This window comes from Pangasianodon hypophthalmus, chromosome 14, assembly GCF_027358585.1.
Source record: "Pangasianodon hypophthalmus isolate fPanHyp1 chromosome 14, fPanHyp1.pri, whole genome shotgun sequence".
Classification (NCBI taxonomy): domain Eukaryota; kingdom Metazoa; phylum Chordata; class Actinopteri; order Siluriformes; family Pangasiidae; genus Pangasianodon; species Pangasianodon hypophthalmus.
The window spans coordinates 20,262,854-20,284,633 of record NC_069723.1 but is presented as its reverse complement, the minus strand read 5'-3'; the positions used below and the strand labels follow the sequence as shown (position 1 = coordinate 20,284,633).

Sequence of the window (21,780 nt, the reverse complement as noted above, 5' to 3'; positions counted from 1 at the left end):
TGCTCAATTGAGAGTGTGAAAGAAACATAACTGAGGCATCCAGAACAGTCACAATTGCTGCAGGCAGTACATTAAATAATTCCAATCAGAACAAGCATTCATTCATCATCAGTAACTGTTTGGTCACGGTTATGGATCCAGGAGCACAAAGCGGGAATACACACTGGAAGGGACAGCAGTCCATCACAGGGCACTGCACACACAGACACACACATTTATGCACACCTAGGGGCAATTTAGAGTAACCAATCCGCCTACCAGCATGTTTTGAGGACTTGGAAGGAAACCAGACTCCCCAGAGGACATGGGGAAAACTTGCAAAACCTTGCATAAACAGTAACTTGAGCTCAGGATCGAACCACGGACCATAGAGTTGTTAGGTGTTACCCACTGCATCACCACTGCTGCCATCAGAACAAGCAGCTTTCAGGAAATATGGTTCATGCCAGCCTTTCTAACCATGCTGTTAATGACTGTTCATTAACCATCATGGAGATGTGAGTATATAAGGTAACCTGTGGAATGTCACCCATATGGAGTCACATGTCAGGGTCTATGGATCATCATAATTGCTATTGTGTGCAATTGAATGGCATTTGGTGATACCCCCACAGTATAATACGAAGTCAAAAACCAAACTTCTCACTCATGGTTCCACACTGGTGGAGCAAATTGTCCAGTTTCCATATTCTCATTGTAACTTTCAAGAAATGTCTAAAGACAACGTGTTTCTAACCCTGCACATCAATTCATAACAACAATTTAGGTGTGTCCTTTTTATATGCATGTGGGTTTCTCTTGCTGCCTTGTAAGCACCTTTTTAGGAAACCAAGGTGGTGCAGAGAGTAGTGTTGCTGTGTCACTGCTCCAGGGTCCCTGGTTCAATACTGAGCTCTGGATACTGTTTTGCATACTAACATGCTCTCCCCCTGCCCAGTGGGTTACCTCCTGGTTCTGGTATCCTCTCATCTCCCAAAAGCATGCCAGTAGGTGGATTAGCAACTGTAAACTGCCCCCAGGGTGTGAATGTGTGGGTGCATGGTGTCTCATAATGGATCTGTATCCCATCCAGGGTGTATTCCCGGCTTGCACCTAATGTTCCCGGGATGATGCGTGGGTGGACGGAACTGCTTTTTAAACCAGTGAACTTTGCAGTTATCCATGCCAAGCTACTTACTTTTATTATAATCTTCGGCTTGCGTAGGGTCAATTGTTGGCTTCTTACACTTACCCAAACCCTAAAGAATTCTTCGAGTTGTCTTCCAATGTTTAATGTAGAAATATACAACAGTATTTCCCTATTAGAGAGGGTTCCAAGTAAAACCTCAATCAAAACCTAATAACACGTTCCTATCCAAAGAACCCTTGAGGAACCCATGGACAGTCGTTTTTTTCTGTAAGAGCATATGCTTGGATTGCATTCTGCCTCAGTTGCCTCAATCACTTGGATAAAAGTACCTGCCAAAATGAATAAATGTAGATGCAATACACACAAATAAGAGCTGATAGCTGCTCTTAAACAGTTCCTGAGTCAAAATCACTGACTGTGCATAAGTCTTTCCTCTCCCTCTTCTCATCGTGTTGTCTAACTACTCTAGAGTGTCCTAAATATGTCAATACTGAGTACTGTACCAGCTAGTGTTTTCACTCACACCTCGATAATTCAGTGTTAGAGCTGCCAGAAGTTTCCAAATGAAACTACTGAGATGAACAACCGGTAGTGATGTCAAGCATACAGGCTCTGACCTGGACATCCCCAACTGTCCATATGTGGGTCCATGTTTAGGCCAACTTCAATGCCACCACTTCACCATAAGTGTTTGAGGAAGCATTATATTTGCTAACACATTAAGAAGCACATCTCATTTCCTGCAATTTGCCTGCTCTGTGTAAATAGTGTGCTTTAACCACAGTGCTGGGGAGGGGGGAGGGGGGGGGGGGGGGGGCTGTGTAACGTGAAGGCATGGCAGTTAGCGGGAAGAAAAAAAGAATCATAAAGAGAACCTAAAACCAGTTTGCCTCAATAAGTAATAAGGGCTCATAGGGGCAGAAGACAGCAGTCTGCCACTGATGTAGCTATACATTTTCTGTTTTTCAGCACTTATAATGGGTAAGAGCTGGTGGTCACCTTGATTACATGGTTTCAGTAAAAAAGCACTAACTTAAAGTAGTAATTTTAGCTATTTCAGAAAGCTCTTAATATTAACTGGGGCATCATTTTCAAAAGTGAAGACTCTATGGAGCCATTTGGTGGACAGATATGTTCTTTTGTTTCTAAGCAAAACCTCTGTATATCTATATATCTAATGTATAATTATTAAATTTTATTCATTTTCTATTTCCTTAGCAACATGGGCTATTTGTAATTTATCTTGTCTCCAGTATGCTTTGTAATCATACAATTTATAATGTTCCTACTTACATTTGGATCCAAGTGGGATCTAGATCCAATTGTTGATCTAGATACACAGTAACACAGAAACGTCCATGTATTTGATATCTGTTTTTAGAAGACAAGTAACGTTTTTCCCTCGACAACCCCATAAAACTGGGAAACCGATGTAACCAATTGGAAATGAAAGCTACAACTTTGTTAGGTAGAACCTTATAATTCAAGGGTCTCATTTTCATCCATAAGCAGAAAAGAGCCAATGTTCGGCTGTCTGGGCAACCTTTTTTGAACTCCCCACTTCCTATCCCAGAAGAATTCATCATAAACCGCTTCCAAAGTCAATTTATTTGAAGCGCTGTGGAAAGCAGTGAGAATGCAGATATTTGTCACTATGCAGAGTTGCCTGGCATTAAACAAAAAAAGAAAAAAGCTTGCCTTTTGTTAATGCTAAAGGAGTGTGACCAAGTCAATTCATATCAAGAGAATGCCAGTTTGATCACAGGGAAAAACAGCATCTGATGCAAAAACTGAATGAAGCAAGGAATAGACATCTGACCATGAACAAACAGCCATATGGTAGTGTGTTTGCTGCCTAATGAGGCATACAGACTTCCACTGTATTCCTGACCTGGCAGCCGGTCCACAGGGAAGCCTGCTGAGGTCTTCCGCTACCTGATAATATAGCTGAGACTTCAACATAAACCTGGCATTAGAGAGAAACTACCAGGATGTATCAATCAAAGAATTTTATGACATTAAGGATCTGTTTGAGACAACTCATAAGAAAAGTAATAAATGGTTAAACTTTGAAATGTGAGAAAGGTCATGGCCGTAGTCGAGTTTAGCAGTTGTAGCTTTCTTTACAACTTTGTCTGTATGAAATCCAACAATATTGCTCTTACTCTTTCCCACATATTTGCACGAGACTGGGTTGTGAGAAAGAAAAATTCATATTTTCATACACATATTTCACAGCTCATCAAAACCACAAATAAATTCCTCATTCAAAACACATTAAGCAAGGGACTTAAATGACCTTAATTTACAGTTTCTGAAAAGATATTCCCATGTCTGTGGTATCATTGGCTAGCTTATGAGAATGTGGGCTTATAAAGGTTTTAGGGCACAAAAGAAATTCTAGTTTTACAAAAGGCCTCCCAAACAGCATGTTGCTTTGGAGGAACACAAGGAAACACAATCTAGGAAGTTGAATTTAACAGCCCAACACTGTTGAGTGTTCATTACAGCATTGCAAAAGTCATTTTTTAGCTTCACACCAGAGTAAATCATTACCATACAGGCCACACTTTGAAACAAAAGGATTTTTTCCCCCACAGTCAAAAAGCCGTATAATGGATTTTTCTGGGCTCTGGGACACAAGACTAACACATTTTGTCTTTGAAAACTGATATATAGAGAAACACAAGGGTAGTGTAGCAGTAAAACAAATGGCTTAAAACCATTAGAATTATATTTTATTACCGCTTGAGCAATTTTTTCCTGTTTACCTCCAAACACAGTCGTTCACAAGTTTTTCTCTCTCTTCTTAACTTTCCCACACTATAGCTGCTCCCTTTAGAAGAAGTGCTAGCACAGCTTAGTGCCACTTTAGCGCCTGCAATCACGATACCTGCAGTAATATGAATGATATACTCTAAAGTGTCCTGAACAAGGATACCCCATTGGCAGTAAGGTTCCTAGATGTATTATATTCTCCCACCAAAGAAAGCACTTTGAGTCCATTACCCAATCACTGGGGCTGTCAAAGACAAATGAAATGTGATATTAGTGATTTCTTCTCAAGGACTGCACAAACGTAGAGGTCCCTGCACTGCAGGGTTTCCAAGCCAGACAGGAAACATCTCCAAGGCTACATGGAAAACTGAAAGTTTCCTTCTCCATAATGACCAAACCAATATTGCAATATTTCACTTTGGCTTACAAACATCCAGTATCTTCTCAGGTAGCAATGGGGCCCCTGGAAATGATAAGTGCTGTCTGAAAAAATGTAGCGCTAAAGATCTGTTCTCACACTATCCTAATGATTTATGAAGTGTGATCAGATAACAGCGCAGGAGACCCAAAGATAAAGGATGAAGCCCTGTCAAATCCTGGTCACTTCCATCTCTGGGCAGGAGCTTGTCACCATTCATTTCCCCACTTCAGCTGTCTGGGGTCTCCTCTCATTTTTCTACTGGAGCCACCATAATCTAGAATCGGCCATGCACACACTGGAGTAATTCTTAGCTCCTTCCCCCCTAGCTTTATTCTACCAGCACAACTAAGATGAAGCCTACCATGTGAGAACTGTTATCAAGATTCCATCAAGGTACCAGACACAGACAAGTGTAAATGGTGAGTGTCTCAAGCATAAAGCAACATAAGGGGGTAAGGAAATAAAGTGTACCACTAACAAGCCCATGCTAACAGGGAATTGTGTAGGGTACTCAATCAATCTGAATGGGACAAAGGCCCTTCTTGGCACATTGTGAAGCAGAAACCTGCAGAGCAACCACACTCCATCTCGTTCATGGTCCTCTTTATTCAATTCGTTAAGAAAAGGGAGTCTTGACTAAATGTACCAATTATGCAGCTGCTTCACATGGTCAGGATGAAAAACTAATCACTCCAAATACTGGACACAGCCAAGGCCATGGTTGGAGGGCACAGTTAATTGTGGATGCTAAACTGTTCTAGCACAAGATACACAACAGCAGCTTGGTCTACATCTGTCTCAGTCATTTGCCAAGTACCACCTTTTCATTTATATTCCTCTATTACAGTCCAACACATGCAGAGTATGCTGTTTTAATTAGTCACCATTATTTAAGTGAAATTACACAGTTTTAATATGTATGCAATATCTTAGTGGTGCTTTATTAGAGATGATTATCTAATCACTAACAAAATTATCCATGTCCAAAAAATAGGGATTAGAAAATTTACAAATAAAAGATCATTTAATTTTTGGGAATATTTTGATGACTATTCATATGCTAGTAGCTATACATGTGGTTATATAAAGTCTGTAACCTTCTGCATTCTACATAATGAAACCAGAAAATGTTAATTGACATTGTACTGTTAAAGTGGTAAAATCCATAATAAAGTGAAAGTGTAACACTGGCTCTAATTAAACATATTACAGCCTACCATTGATCGTAATAGACACTGGGGAGGAGATGAAATTATTCACTTAAATAAATCTGCAACCTCAATACACCAGTTGCAATTCCATTTGGACTACAGATTTGTGTGGGTGAGTATAAAGGTGGTGGGAACTTCTTCTACACTGCTCTGCTAAGGGGAGAAGGCACTTATGAAGAGCACTGCGGCAATGCTTGGATGTGGATTTGGCAGCGATTTGCACCGTCTGTGTATCATCTTGCTCCCAACTGCTTTTGAGCTGTAAACCAGCTCCCATCAACTGGATCCAGTTATGGCAGAGCGTGAGAGACAGCTTGCTTTGGACCCTGGCCTTGGCAAGCTTACTAAATATGCTAACCCAAGCAACATGGTCTAACAATTGCAAATTCATAAAAATCTGTATGACTCAATTTGTCAGAAAAGTTGTGAATAGATAAGGTTAGGGGTGGGGTAAACTGGTATACGTTTTCTTGTGACTTTTATTTGTATGCAATATACTGTGAGATATTGTGAATATACTGAGAGAGAAGAAGCAGAACTATTCAAGGGGAGCCAAAACACACTGATCTGTCTAACTTCATGTGTGTCGTAATACCACATTCAACTGTTTTCAGGTTAGCGGATGCAATAAAGTCCTCTGGGGTGACTCTTCACACCTTTTTTTTCCTTTAAAGCAAATAAGTCATCCATTTTAGAGCCCATTCCCCACTTTCTTCCCATCTGCTGGCCTCTCTGTCAGTTTAAAATCACTTTACACTAAGCTGAAGTGTAATTTTGATTATTATGAGACAACATGTTCACAGGTTTTTCAGTTTAATGCTACTCTATTGGTCATTCTGAAACAGAAATGAAAAAAAATCTTTAGAAACACAATGGGCACAAATGAGATGAAATTACAGCCAGCCACTCAAGCCCTTTTCTCTCACTTTTTTGTGCTCCACCACATTTTTCACAGTCAGACAAAAGGCCATTTAGTCGAAATTAAGGCCCATTCATCATACAAAGCAGCTCGAGATTGGAACAAACTGTAAGTGCTGTTAAAATCTTGACTGTGTCTAATTTAGAGGCAGAGCCCGCTGCTTTTAAAATAAGCTCCACCATACCCTCTTCGGTACCCTGGAAACCTTTGTGAGGTGAAGACGAGGACAGCCAATAAAGAGCAAATCCCTTTCAGCCAGAGGACAGCAGGTAACTAATAACGCAAGGACTCCAATTTAAACACAGCTTTTCGCTAAACTGTCCCAAATGTCTAAATCCCTTTCAGCTGGAGTGTTTAAGTCAAGTTTCTAAAACATCTGTTCAGATGTACAGCATTTTCAAGAATGGTTAGCTTAATTAAATGCAAATAACAAACTGGATTTTACAGATCGATAGATAGATAGATAGATAGATAGGTAGATAGATAGATAGATAGATAGAGCGGGTCACTGCAAATATAGAAGTAGTAGTCCTACCTCCAAGAAGCATGTCCCTGCTGCAGTGTTCTCCTTAAGGGATGCATTGTAGAACTTGCTTCCAAAAACAGGCTCATTGTCATTAATATCCTGAAGGATAACTTTGACTACAGCAGTGGAGGTCAGAGGAGGTCTACCCCTGTCCATTGCCACAATGATCAAACTAGGAGTAGGGTCCGTCTCATAATCCAGCTGAGTGAGCGTGGTGATGATGCCAGTGACAGCATCAATGCTGAACCAGTCAGAATGAGTCTCAAGGTTCTGCAGGATACTATATTGGACATCTCCATTAGGGCCCTGGTCTTTGTCTCGTGCTGTGACCTGTAGCACAAAGCTTCCTGGAAAGATTACTTCTGGAATTACCTGGGTGTATTCTTGTTGGTCAAATATAGGTGGGTTGTCATTGACATCAGTAACCTGGATGGTAAATGAAGACTCAGCCCGTAAGGGAGGGGTTCCAGAGTCTGTGGCCATGACCCTCAGTTCATAGCGGTCCCGTTCTTCACGATCCAGGATCTCATCTACACATATGAGGTAGATGATATTATCTTTAGTGGTCAGAGCAAATTTTCCATCTCCACCCTCCAAAGACACATTGACATTGGAGTACTCCCCATAATCAGGGTCTGTGACAGAGATCCGTGCTACATACTGGCCAGGCTGTGCACCTTCAGATATGCGCGGTGAGCCATCTTCGCTAAGGAAGATGATGGTCATGGTGGGCTGGTTGTCATTATAGTCCCGCACATGTATGGTTACAAAGGCATTGGTGACTTCAGGTTGTGTAGCATTGTCCCTTGCCTGAACAACCAGCTCATGAACCTTCCTCATCTCATAGTCCAAGGGCTTATTCAGAGTTATTACTCCAGTCTGGGAGTTAATGACAAAGTAGCGATCAGGGTCACTCTGTCTCCTGTTAATCTCATAAAGCACCAGGCCATTGTCACCCTCGTCAGCATCTGAAGCAAATACTTGCAATATGTTGTTGCCTGGCTGCAGGTTTTCAGAGATCATGGCATGATACCTGCTTTGGTTAAACACTGGGGCATTGTCATTGATGTCCTGCACAGTCACGTCCAGGATCATCTGGCCAGTCTTCTTAGGAGATCCACCATCAAACGCTTCCAAGAGGAGAGTATAGGATGACCTTTTCTCCCTATCTAAGATGGCATTGACTACCAAATCCAGATAAAGTACTTGATTGGAGCCTCTTCTGGTTTCAAGAAGAAAAGCCTGCCCCACATTTCCATCTGTTATAATGTAACCTTGAGTTGTTAGCTGGTCCTTGTCTGCATCCAAGGCAGGTTCAAGGGGGAATTTAGTACCTATGGTGGTCTGTTCTGGGATTTTGAAGGAGGCCCTTTTTCTGGGGAACACTGGAGCATGGTCGTTGATGTCATTGACTAAAATGGTCACCTCCACTGTCACTGCTGTCATGGTAACTGCTATGAAATTGTAGCGATCTCGTACCTCCCGGTCCAAGACCTTTGCTGTCCTTATGATGCCTGTGTTCTCGTCAATGTCCAGGTCCGTTCCAACACCTGTTCCCTCATGATCTGAGATGAAGTAAAGAGATGCTGTAACACCTGGGGGCAGGCCAGCACTAATGTCTCCAACAACAGTACCTGCTGGTTGCTCTTCGTCTAGCTGGAGCTCCAGTGTACCAGGCACCATGGAGGAGTGAGCTGTGAAGAGTTCAAGAGCCACACAGAGGAACACGAGCAGCCTGCTATCCCATGTCCTGTGTTGATAGATTTGGTCCATTATTGTGCTTCCCACTCCTGTTAGCACTTTCTTCATTTTAACTGCTTCTTACCAAACCTATAAGTATAAAATAAGAAGCTATTAGCTTGAGACTTAATGACTTGACATTCATCTATATTGCCTTCCAGACAATAGAAATTAAATTTTCATTAACAACCTGTTATTTTTCTAAAGGATTTGGTAAGGTAAAGTTAGGAATACTTAAGAAGCATTCCATATTTGTTATAGGCCTAGTTCGTAACCGCACAGTGGACACACATTTATGTAAATTATTCTCACCTAATAAGTCAACACATTATTCTTCTCGCCAAGAGGAACAAAAACCACAGACCCAGTGTATAAGCCCAGAAAAAAGAAGGCACAAGCCTATTTTATTGCTTTTACCTTCTAGTTAAATTGAATAAGCATGGAACCTGTGCTACTGGCCAAGACAGTTTCATCGTGCTTGACGCGTAACAGTACCCTATAGTACATGAGTATACAGAGTTAGTGGGTGTAATGGAGACTCTGGGACCTGAGAAAATGTTGACACACACTCACTACTAGGGTGTGAGCCCTGATATCGGGAGTCTAAAAAACCCTTTGCAGTATTGAATACTCCCTCTGCAGCCATTCCTTTTGGTGTGTTAACTTGAAGAATGTCCTCTTGTACTAGCCATTCTGTGCAGACAGAGACCATGATCTTAACCAGAAAGTGCTGCTTGCAAGGAAAAACATAATTTTCTACATGGGTCCTGAACAGAAGTACTGAAAGCTAGGTGGAGTCATCAAAGCATAACGGCTGTTAACTCAATCATATATCAATGGCAAAGATAATATATCGGATTATAATCAAGCCACTAAAATGTGAATTGGCAAAAGCAGAGGTCTCTCTCAAGTGCACTTTTGGCACTTACAAAATCTTTAGTATTGCAAATTAAAATTGTGCCTCGCAGACTTATGCAGAGATAATTAAGATATTCAATGTCTGAATTTAACTCTTTTCAGATAATTCCATGATTCAATATGTTACTAAATGTGTTATAAATACTATGTGAGACAGGTGATTCAGTATTTATATATGCTTGTTAGATGATGGTAACATTTTCCATTCTCTAGCAGAGACATTTTTGTAAGACATATAATATGGATTTTTTTTCCTACCAAAATAAGAATGAATTATGTGTTTTTCTTTTAGTTAATGAGGTGTAAGAGCTGATGAAAATAAATTACTCACTAATGTGCACACCTTAATGTTTTCTTTAATATATTAAACAAAGTTTAGTTTATTAAGAGCTGGGCTTTGCTTTAAACACTCTGCAGGACCACATAAATCCAGAAATACATTACAAGCAATGTAAAATGACTTCTCAAAAGGACCCATTATCACTACTTTCACTATAAACTAGAGGGGAAAAAATGAAAACAGACTGTTCTGGTGGCATGAAAACACTATAACAAGAGCTCTTTAAAAGAACACACCAGTTTACAGGTAATCAGTCTACTCGATTAGTCAGATCAACTCTGTTGGAATAGGACTGGAATTAAATTCTGTAGGAGAACTGATCTCCAGGAACAATGGGATAGGAATACACCCTGGATGGGATGTCAGTCCATCACAAGTCACCATGCATACACATTAACACATTCACACCTATGGGCAATTTAGGGTAGCCAGTTCACCCACTGGTATGTTTTCGGGAGGTGGAAGGAACCTGGAGAACTCCTGCCACCCTTAATAATAAGTGGCTCCTCCATTTTTTCATTTTCTTTTTTACCCAACAAAGAGACCACAGTCCTGCCCACTTGATTTCTACTGGCTCACATGAGAGAGGCTTGTGAATTCGCAGGTCAAAGTTCACCTAGATAAGATCAATGCGAAACCAAAGTAACTGCTAGCAGGAGCACATCCTTTCTTTTCCACTGAGTGATCCTTATTCAGCACTCTATCTGAAAAATGTACAAAAGCATAATATTCTGGTGTCCCCCATATCACTACGGTGAGAGGTCAAAAATCGTAAATGCTACACCTAAACAGCAGTTGCTGAACTTGCGTAATTTAGAAGAGTGCATTCTTTTTTGATGGAGATGACTCAGAGAAACTAAAAATGCTTAAAGGTGCACATTGCACATATTACAGAGTCTCATGTGAATACGTATATGTTTCGAGGTTGGTGGTAGTGCATGTGCTTGTGCGAGTGACAGATGTGTGCCGTGCGCCTGATTGTGGTGGTCTGTGTACCCAATAGTGGTGACAGTCTGCGTGTGTGTGTGTGTGTGTATGTGTGTGCGTGTGTGTGTGCGAATGAGAGAGTGGGGATGGAGGGCTCCACGCAGTCTGGCCTGCACCCTCTCTGGCTCTGCTGCATTGTAATTGGGGTGTGCTGGAAGGCTGCCTGTGCATATGGGAATCCAATCCTCATTTAAGTCTGTCAGCAGTGGAGTGACTGAAGCGCTTACACACACAAGGAAATGCTCACACATACATTAGACAGTAGGAGAACACACACACACACACACACACACACACAGAGGCAGATGCATACACGCAAAAAGCGGATAAAAGGAAAAGCTTTTAAAGTTTGAGTCATGCAGATATTTCAATTCAATGTGCCTAATATGCAAAACTCCGATATCAAATATCATAAAATAGCTCAAATGAAACAGCTATTAGCAAAGATGAAAAGAATTGTTTTTATTCAAACAGAGAGGTCGTACCTCCAGTGACTGGCCCTGGAATGGAAAAGGGGGTCTCTAGAGATTTTGGCCCTCTACCTAATGGATATAGCAGACCTTCACAGGCCACACTAGACTTGCCCTGTGTCAAATGAAGCTAGACCAATACGGTTCTCCATCCAAGATATCTTTCTTATTCTTGCATTTAATACCTAGTAAAAATATATGATATGAGGAGTCTACTGCTGGTTTGTTTCCAAAGTGTGGAGGCTGTAACACACCACACAGCCAGACTGATCAAAGTGATTTTTTTCAACGAGGGAGTTCCCAACGCTTAAAAAAAGAAAGCTGCGCATGCTGCTGCCAAGGCTTCTCAAAATATATACTTTGAAGATATTAGGAGTTCATCCTGCCAAGAGGTGTGAGTGCTCATTTGAAATGTTTTGGTCATAGTTACTAATAGTAAGAAAAAGAAGGTTTTCCTTAAAACAGTGGATAGACAAGCTTTAATCTGAGACACATTGGGTCAAATAAATGAAAAAAAAATATTATTAACCACTGGCAAATCTGTTAAAAATACACCTAATCACGTCTTATGGGGTAACACAGTGGTCTCTAGAGGGAGGTTTTCCACAAGAAAAACCCCGTCCTGATGGCACAATTTTTAGACGGCAAATTAAATCTAAACCCCTTTGGTTCATCTTTCGGGGAAAGGTTCAATGTGGAACCCTACAGAGTGTTTTTCCCATCAGTGAAGGTTCCAAGAAGTTAAGAACCTTTAATACCAAAAAATGTCACCATTAACAAATCTGTTAAAAACATGGCTACTTGAATCTTAGACGCTGTGGTCTCTAGAGTGAGATTTTTCCAATCTGAATGCTGGGAAAATCCTATCCTGGTGACATAACAACTGCAAAAAAACTTTTGAAGAAATATAACTGCTTAAACTCCTAAAGGTTCTATGGAGAATCCTTTAATTTTCCTTCAGGAAGATTTTACACTTTAAAAAGGTGTATTTTTAGCAGTTAATACTGATATACTGTATTTACTTTTATTTATATTGCATTTTTTTTTGAAGATTTCAAAAACAGAATGACCTATCAGCTTTTTTTTTCTTATGCAAAAAAAATGGGCTCCACATATCATTCATGCACATGCATGACCCTCTCTTAAAAAAAAAAAAATAAAATAAAGTTTAAAAAAAAACACCCTAAAAATCAAAGGATATAATACCTCAGCACTGTAAAGAGAACCAGTCTTTACAATGCATATAATGACTAAGGAAACGGCTTAGAGGCAAACAGCCGCAGGATGTTGGCTTTATAACGTCGTTTAAAGTTATATGTTCATGGTGTTACAACAAAAATCTGGAAGATTAATCGGGACAAGGTTTTCATCCTTCCTTCCTAGCTCCACCTTTAGGTCACATGGTTGACCCTATAGCCAAGATGACAAAGCGCACGTGGTCCGTAATTATAGAAAATGGCCCAGTTGAAGGAAAAGAAAACATTCACTTTGTAAATGCCACAATATCTCCCGTGATGGGGTCTGACAGTACTAAAGTGAAAACAGGCCTGCCTTATTTGCTTAAAAAGCATGCCCCAATAACATGTAATGGTCATTTTAAATTCCCACTGACCCCTAAAACCTCAGGGGGATTTTTAGCTCTCCTGTAATGGTGCTTAAAGAACATGTGAACTCTTACATTGTTACTATCTCTCCTGATGCCTTTGCCCTTTCAGCCAGTAGTTCTATTTCACAGAATGGGGCCAAAGAGCTGACAGAGGAGAAAAAAAATTAATCTAAACAAAGCCAAACAAAGAACGTCGTGAAACACTGTTACCATTCTGCCGAAGTGAAAACAACCACAGCTGGTCTGAGCAACTGCGTTCTCTCTCTTGTGTTCAGGATGTCATCTTCCCACCGGCGGATGGTCAGCATCGCCTCACAAACACCTCAACTATCAACACTAGAGATTATGTTTAAAAGCATGAGTGCAGAGCCAATCAAAATCTCCTTATAAGTTTACATTTCTTCAAGGTTCATTTATTCAAAAGGGTAAATGAGGAAAAGGCAATATATTTGCCAAAGTATGTTCTATCTAGGCCATGAATAGGTTTCTTCATGTTCGCTGTAGAGTCCTACCACTCACACCACCTACAACATTCCAACACTGTAAAAAGGTTTGCATTTTTATGGATAATACTGTTATATTTACATTATATTTACCTCTATCACTTTTAACCATATATGGCAGATAACAGAATTTAATATTGTTATCCATATTATCACTTTTGAAGTGACAATCCATAAAATCACATCACCCTAATTCATTATTCATAAAAGAAATCTGTAGTAGCACGAGAAATTGCCACTAGAGGATTCCATGAGTATATTAATTTTATATTTTAGTATAGCTGTACACTTTTTTTCCCCTTAAAAAAGGTAAATCTAAACCCTTTCAGTTCATCATTTTTGGGAAAAGTTTTGTTGTTGTCTGTTGTTTACAATCAGCAAAGTTTCCAAGCAGAACCCCTTTAGTAAGCTAAGAACCTTTAGGGCCAAATGCAGACCTTTTCTTTTTTTTAATCACCCACCATACTGTAGTAGCAATACTAGTACTACTACTACTAATAATAATAATAATTTTACTATTCAACATGGTGTATTTGTCATACAAGATGTGTAATTTGAACCTCCTGCAGTCAACAGTAGCAGATAGCGCTAGTATAGTTTCTGATACAAGCTACGAGAAAAGCTTAAGATCATTTGCACACATATTTTGCTGCAAAGCTAAACCTCACACTAGTATTTTCTAAGGATGCAGCAATATTTTGTTGGTTAGGTTGAAGTTTATTTATGTTTATTTCACATTTCTGGAAGGAGCCTCCAGTGTCAGCACTTTATAGTTAAGCAATATCGCAGAGGCAAGAGTGCTGTTATACTGAACATCCACACGGCTGCTTATATTCAGTACAACAGCATGACTGCGAGTGTGATACTGCTTTTATACAACACTTCTATAAACAAGAAGTTAATATCGAGTAACTGGCATTTAAGACACAACATGGGTAAATATTTTGTTTATTTTTGGTCCATCAACGAAAATATGTCCCAAAGGAGCCACAGCTGGATAGAGTGCTGTGTGTTGCCATGGTAACACTGAGACTGACTGACAGCCCGTAGTAAGTGTAGTAATGATTTCAGTGTAACGAACTGCTGCTAGAATTGGAATTTTATGTAACAAACACAGACAAGCGGAGTGATACGAACAGTGCGGTTACACTAAATATCAGCACCCTTGGAATACCGCTTGTCCAATCAAATTAGTGATGATGTGTTATTCATTAAAAGATGAAAAATTGTAATATTTGGTAAATTGTTTGGTATAAGAGTAATAAATCACTTCAGGATGTGCTGTTATTAGAAAAAAATATCACATTGGGGTGGTAAAGTAACTCGCACCACCCTGATGTTGATTATTTTTCTGTAATAATATGCCCCTGAGCAATTTATTCCTTACTTAATCTACACTAATTGAGCAACAGGAGAATCCACATACACCCGCACTCACTCCCTTTAAGAGCTCAGCTGCTGAGTACATCACAATTACAGCCCACTGATTTAAGCTTACATTACTTAAAACATTCTCATTCTACAACAGAAAGTAGTATTTAACAGTGATAATACTCTACACTGAGTAATATGTCGTCACTGGGAAGATGCATTCCTGCAGATGAGATAAGCCTGATGAATGGATGGAGATCCACAGGAGCCGATAAGGCTGGCAGGAAGAAGAAAAACACATCAGCACTCTGATGTGTGCACACTCTTGTGTTACAACACACCCTAACACGCACGGAAAAAATAATAAATAACAGCGCCTCTCTTCATGGTTTATCCACCGGTTGGTGATCAGCTCTTTCCCACAGCCGCCGACCCGGAGTGTGTGTTTGTTGAACTGTTTATGGAGGAAGGCTGGAAAAAAACAAGGCACTACGCGTGCTGCAGGGGCCTTTGAACATGACACCGGCTGACACAGCTTCAGTTACGCTGCACTGATTGGAAACATCTGGCGGCTCAGAGAGAAAGAGTTCAGTCCAGAGTTTACGGAGTTCACCGTGCGCAATTTTAATGGAACACAGCCTGGTCGCTCATCGTATCTATAGGATGTATCATTTCTGCTATCTCCCTAACCATATGGAGAACTGGACCTTCCAATAGTTGCACCTACTGCTAATAAATCAAAACGGTGTGTGAGTAGAAACATGTTTCATTTGTTCCTGTTCTTGGGCCTGTGCCTCAGGACATGAGGGAAACAATTAGCACGCACTCTGCTTTGATAGCTATCACATTTATGTTCTTTATCACCTGGGAACATATCTTTGTTGTGCTTTACCCTCTCCAGAACTACACGTACACCAAGATTTATCTTGATTTATTGCAGAACAAGAAGTCAACAGAGGAAACAGCCTCTGGATTGCAGTCGCAAAAAACAAACGATGATGATGCTGGGACGATAAAATGCCAGTGGCTGGGTAGAAAAAAGTAGCCCCGAGTTCAGTATGGCAGTAAAATATATGAGCAGGTAGAGTTTAATGAGAAACTCAATGGCCATCTGGTATCCAGTGTACACTCAATAGTTTCTATACTAACCATTTTGGAAAGATTTCACAAGGTATGATGATAATGACACTACATCTCATTTAAGAATGGAGCAATCTAGTGCAAAACAAAGATTGCGGAAGATCACGTGTCGTCAGCGAGGTACCAGTTTGGAGCCAAAAGAATGAAATCCAGAGTGATGTAAAGTTATGAAAGTGGTTGTAATGACTTTTTTCATTGCTCTAACAGAACTCAGTTCACCTAAGGCAAGAGTTGAGGAGTGAATTACTACTCTACAGGGAAGAGTGTCTACTGACATAATCTCTGGATTGTCTTGAAAGCCCAGCTTCGACTCAGAGCATCCATTCTTCGCCTGTTTTCTTTGTAAACTCTATAAATTTTGCTCAAATCCGGTAACTAATAAAAAATGTCTCAAGCGCTAACCTCCTTCCCGTCGATTTGGCTCTCTCTGCTGAACCAAATTTTCTCCCTGTCTCCTCCGAGAGTTAAGATTTACTGATCGATTAGCTGCAATCTGCATTATGTTCTCTGGAATCAAACTTTCAGTTCTCCCTAAAAGATCATCATGCAAATGATGCTTAAATACGATGTTTTTTCAATCGTATGGAGAAGAAGTAACGCAAATCAAACGGGTATGACGCACGAGCTGTGTGAATCACAAGCCGAAAAACAAGTGAGCAAACGTATGGCATTTGACAAATGATCTAAGGTTGCTAGAGGGGAATTGGGTTGTACTGCCTTTTTCTAGTAAGCCAAAAAAAAAAAAAAAAACAGTCAGGAGGAAAGAGTAGCCAAGTCATGAGCAGTGTGGGACCATAGAAACCGTCAACTGTTTCAATGAGACACTGGAGTTATAGTAACCAGAATTCATTAGTTAAAGAAAACACACTCCTGGTGCACGGGCACGCTGCTGCTACTATAATGAATATTAATTATGGTAACCCTCGGAGGATGATTAGGAATGTGGTGTGAAGGAGCCTCAACATGGCACTCATACAAAAGCACAGCACTGACCCACAGCAAACAAAAGAATTCCACTAATGGAAATTTCACAAAAAAAAAACAACAACTAAATTTTAAAAGAATGTCTTGGAGAAAGAAGGGGCAAATCTATATGCACAGACATGACGGCTGAGAAATAAATGAAATTAGAGCTCAGCCACTGTTATTCCACATGTGTATTCCACTTCCTTGAGGTGGGTGGCTTTGCTAAAAATACTCCAGTTTCCAAAAATGCACTTGTGCAAGCAATGAAGAATATAATTCGTTGTAAAAGAGTCCAGCAAGATATGAAATATTCTCTTATCTACTGTAAACCAATTTAGCGAAATCACCAAGCATGGTATTTGGAGATATAAAATCCTACACTGTTCATGTGTACACTGTGCTACTCAAACACACAGAAGAAGCAGTTGGTGATGAGAATACGCAGGGTGACTGGCAGCAATTCACACTCAAGCACCCAGCTTCCAGAAAAAAAAGAAAAATAAAAGGGCTCCTGCATGCAATACATTCATTTAAAAAAAAGGTTTGGGAAAAAAAGAGAAATGGTCAGAGTGCTCTTGCATGCACTTCACATCAATGAAAAAAAATAGAAGAAGAAATTTATCATACTACACAGTTTCTGTGTACAATTCATTATCAAATCAAACATCCAGAAAGAAGAATAAAAGAGAGAGAATAATGAAAAGATGATCAAAATACACAGTACTCCTGCATTCACTTCACTCTCAAACATTCAGCTTTTGGAAAAGAAAAAAAAAGAAAAAAAAAGAAACAAAAAGGTCAGAATATACCATACTCCTGCATGAAATTCACTCTTAAAAAAGGTTTTTGGAGAAAAAGTTAAAAAAAAAAAGCAGGGAAAAAAGGAAACTAAGAAGAATTAAGAAGAAACTAAGAAAAGAAAAAAAATGCTTGGAATAAACAGGACTAGACTAGAGACTAGACAGGACTGCATGTAATTCATTCTCAAACATCCAGTTCTAAAATAAAAAAAAGAAAGAAAAGAGGAAAAAAATTGAAATACACAGTGCCCCTGCATGCAGTTCACTCTCACAAAAACAGCTCTGGGGGAAAAAAAAAGGGGGGGGGGGGGGGTGCTGTTCACTGCAATTCACTCTCAAACATTCAGCTTTTGGGGTGAAAAAAGAAAAAGGAAAAAAGGGGAAAAAAGGGGGAAAATTGTTAGAATACACAGTGCTCTTGCATGCAATTCATGATCAAACATCTAGATTCAGGGGGAAAAAAAAGAATTAGAATTAGAGTACATAGTGTGCAGTCCTGTATGCACTTCACTGTCAAACATCCAGCTTTTGAAAAAAAAAAGAAGAAAGAAAGAAAAAAACAAGAAAAAAGAGAGAAAAAGATGGCCAGAATACACAGCACTCTTGCATACACTTCACTGTCAAACATCCAGCATTTGGAAAGAAGGAAAAAAAAACAAGAAAAAAAAAGAAACATGGTCAGAACACACAGTGCTCCTGCATGCAATTCAGTCTCAGACATCCAGCTTTCGGGAAAAAAAAGAAAAGATGGTCAGAATACACAGTGCTCCTGCATGCAATTAACTCTCAAACATCTAGATTTGAAAGAAAAAAAGGGGAAAAACAAAGAAAAAGGGGGAAAATGGTCAAAATACACAATGCTTCTGCATGCAGTTCACTCTCAAACATCCAGGTTTTGGGGAAAAAAAAGAAAAAAAAGAAAGAAAAATAATTCAATGCTCTGGCCCGCAGTCAGATTTAGGCTTTGTATATAATGTAGCCTGACACTCTCTCTCCTCTCCTCAGTGCTCACTGCAGTTCACACTGCTCACTGTAATTCATAATTAAGTGTATAATATGAGATGATGTTCTAACATCCTTCAGCACACATGCAGCAATCCTCAGAAGTTTGAACTACAAACGTTTAGCATCTCCTCCGTGATTTATTTCGGTTTTAAGACTGACAGACTTCACTGAAGCCAGAAATGAATGAATAAATAAAGGATATTTGATTAATAATTAATAAGGCGTGTCAACAACTTGTCTTGAATCTCAGAGGTGTGTGTTCATCTCATTCTGTTAATAATAGATGATTAACATGAGAAGCAGCAAAAGTGCAAATCAACAACAACAAAAAAAAAACAACAGAGGGGTAGTGATGCCTGTAAGAGTGTTAATGATGATAAATATTTCATTTTTAAAAATTTGGTAAAAATCAGCATTAGGTATGGAGAAGCAGATTGTTCAGGGTGTGATGTCATCCTGATTCCTAAATACAACATATTTATGGGGGGAAAAAAAAGATTGATGCTGAAAGCATGACAGCATCACAGTAAAATAAATAAAAAATAAAATAAAATAAAAATACAAATAAATAAATACTACTACTGATAATAATAATAATAATAAATAAATAAATACTACTACTGATGATAATAATAATAATAATAATAATAATAATAATAATGATAAATACTACTTCTGATAATAATAATAATAATAATAATTATTATTATTATTATTATTATTATTATTATCATAACCACAGTAGGAAATGACTAACACTGTACTGGAAATGAAGTCATTTACAGAGACAGCATAAAGTTTACACACAACCACTGAGGTACTTACACACACACACACACACACACACACACACAGCAGTCAGTGGTACTTACACTCATCTGCTCTTGGTTTGCACTGAGGCTGATTTTTCCCCAAAACTCTGCACCAAAAAGTCTTCTCTTACTCAGGGAGGAAAAAACAAACAAGCGATGCTGAGACAGTATCCTCTTAAATTATATCCATCTCCCGATCTGGTCCTCGTGTGTGTGTGGTAAAAACATTCCAGGTTTTGTGTGTGTGTGTGTGTGTGCTGTTGAGTTTCCAGTTGTCAGTGTGTGAAGATCTGCACCGCTTTCTAAACGGATTTCCCAGTGAAAGTGTGCCTGGTTACAAACCTCTCCAGCATCCAACTCTTCACTCCACACTTCAGGGGACGCGCACGAGACCCCGCCCACTTCTGCCAAAACCACGCCCATGTTTTCATTTGAATAATTTAAGCGCCACGTGCGGGGCCGTAGCCACGCCCCCGTCCCTCTGCAGGAAAGGGGAGGACACTCAGTTTCTAACAGACTTTGGTGCCCCCAATCTGCATAAGAAGGAAATTACTACTATTGGGGAAAGCAGTGGGGGTGAATGAAATTGCTCTTAAGCAAGACTCACAATATAGCTCTATATTTTTCCAAAAAAGTAATTATTTAAATGCAAAATAATCCAAGATGATAAGTTCAAGTGAAATGTGGGTTTTTCTTTATTGCCATTCCTTTATACTGTACATTCAAACAAAATGTCATTTCTTCATGGCCATAGAGCAACACATAACAATACAGTAGCACAGTACACATGACAACATAAAGTGCAAATACACAACAATGTGAGACAAGTGCATAATATACAATAAATACACATGATGGTGCATGTTAACTAGACAACTAGACTCACTATTCCCAAGGCAAACAATGATGTATAATGTAAAAATTAGCAGCGATATCAAGTACAATGTAGCAGCAAGTAGGCTAAAACAGTGTCTTATTACAGTAGAGTGCCCAAGTGCAGGTGTGCAGTGATGGTTGTATGATGGTGGGGAAGGATTCGACTAGGACACTGCTTCCAGGACACAGACTGGAACATGTTCAGAGAGGCAGCCACCTGCAACAATCACACAGACTTACAAGAGTACACCGAAACAGTGACTGCGTACATCAAAAAGTGCATAGAAGATGTGACAGTCACCAAGACCATCACCACACGGGCCAACCAGAAGCCATGGATGACAGCTGAGGTTCACGGGCTGCTAAAAATCCGAGTTGAGGCATTCAGATCAGGAGATAAGCCAGATCTCAAAACAGCAAGAGCCAATCTGTCTCATGGCATCAAGAAGGCAAAACATCAATATGCTCAAAAAATCAACAATAACTTCAGTGACAGTAAAGACACCCAGACCCTGTGGCAAGCCATTCAGACCATCACTGGCTACAAGCCCCTGCCACAGGCCAGTGACGATGACACATCCCTGCCGGATGCACTCAACCACTTCTACTCACGATTGGAGATACAGAACGACACACCTGCAAAAAAACTACACACATCTCCAAACAACCAGGTGCTCTGTCTCTCTCCAGCCAACGTAAGAAAGACCTTGTCCAAGATCAACCCACGTAAGGCTGCGGGCCCTGACAACATACCTGGCCGTGTACTAAGAGATTGTGCTGCACAGATGACGGATGTTCTAACAGATATCTTCAACACCTCGCTGAGCCAGGCAGTCGTCCCCACGTGTCTCAAATCCACCACCATAATTCCAGTACCAAAGAAGTCACTTGTGTCCTGCCTGAATGACTATCGTCCCATAGCACTGACCCCAAGCATGATGAAGTGCTTTGAGAGGTTAGTCATGCACCACATCAAGTCCAGTCTCCCAAACACGCTGGACCCATTCCAGTTTGCATACCGTCCAAACCGTTCCACGGATGATGCAATATCCTCCACTCTCCACCTAGCTGTCACTCACCTGGAACAGAAAGACTCTTATGTTAGAATGCTGTTCATCAATTTCAGCTCAGCATTCAACACAATAATCCCTCAGCAGCTTATCAACAAACTAAACTTGCTGGGCCTCAACTTACCCCTCTGTAACTGGATCCTGGACTTTTTAACTGAAAGACCTCAGTCAGTCCGTGTCGGCCGAAACACC

General features: G+C 40.0%; 1 protein-coding gene across 2 annotated transcripts in view; it reads right to left on the bottom strand.

The window, feature by feature from the left end:
• The window catches only part of dchs1a (dachsous cadherin-related 1a), a 111,506-nt gene extending 91,505 nt beyond the window's left edge, over positions 1-20,001 (bottom strand). Inside the window, exons 1-2 of one of the 2 annotated variants that reach the window (XM_026934808.3) lie at positions 19,703-20,001; positions 6,994-8,814 (exon numbers count right to left, since the gene is read on the bottom strand). In XM_026934808.3, coding sequence (XP_026790609.3) covers positions 6,994-8,793 — 1,800 coding nt within the window. In that variant the 5' untranslated portion in view covers positions 8,794-8,814; positions 19,703-20,001. Of the gene's footprint in view, positions 1-6,993; positions 8,815-13,255; positions 17,801-19,702 lie in introns of those variants that run through there. The other variant, XM_053239540.1, reaches the window with a different exon arrangement.
• Positions 20,002-21,780: the final 1,779 nt, after the last annotated feature.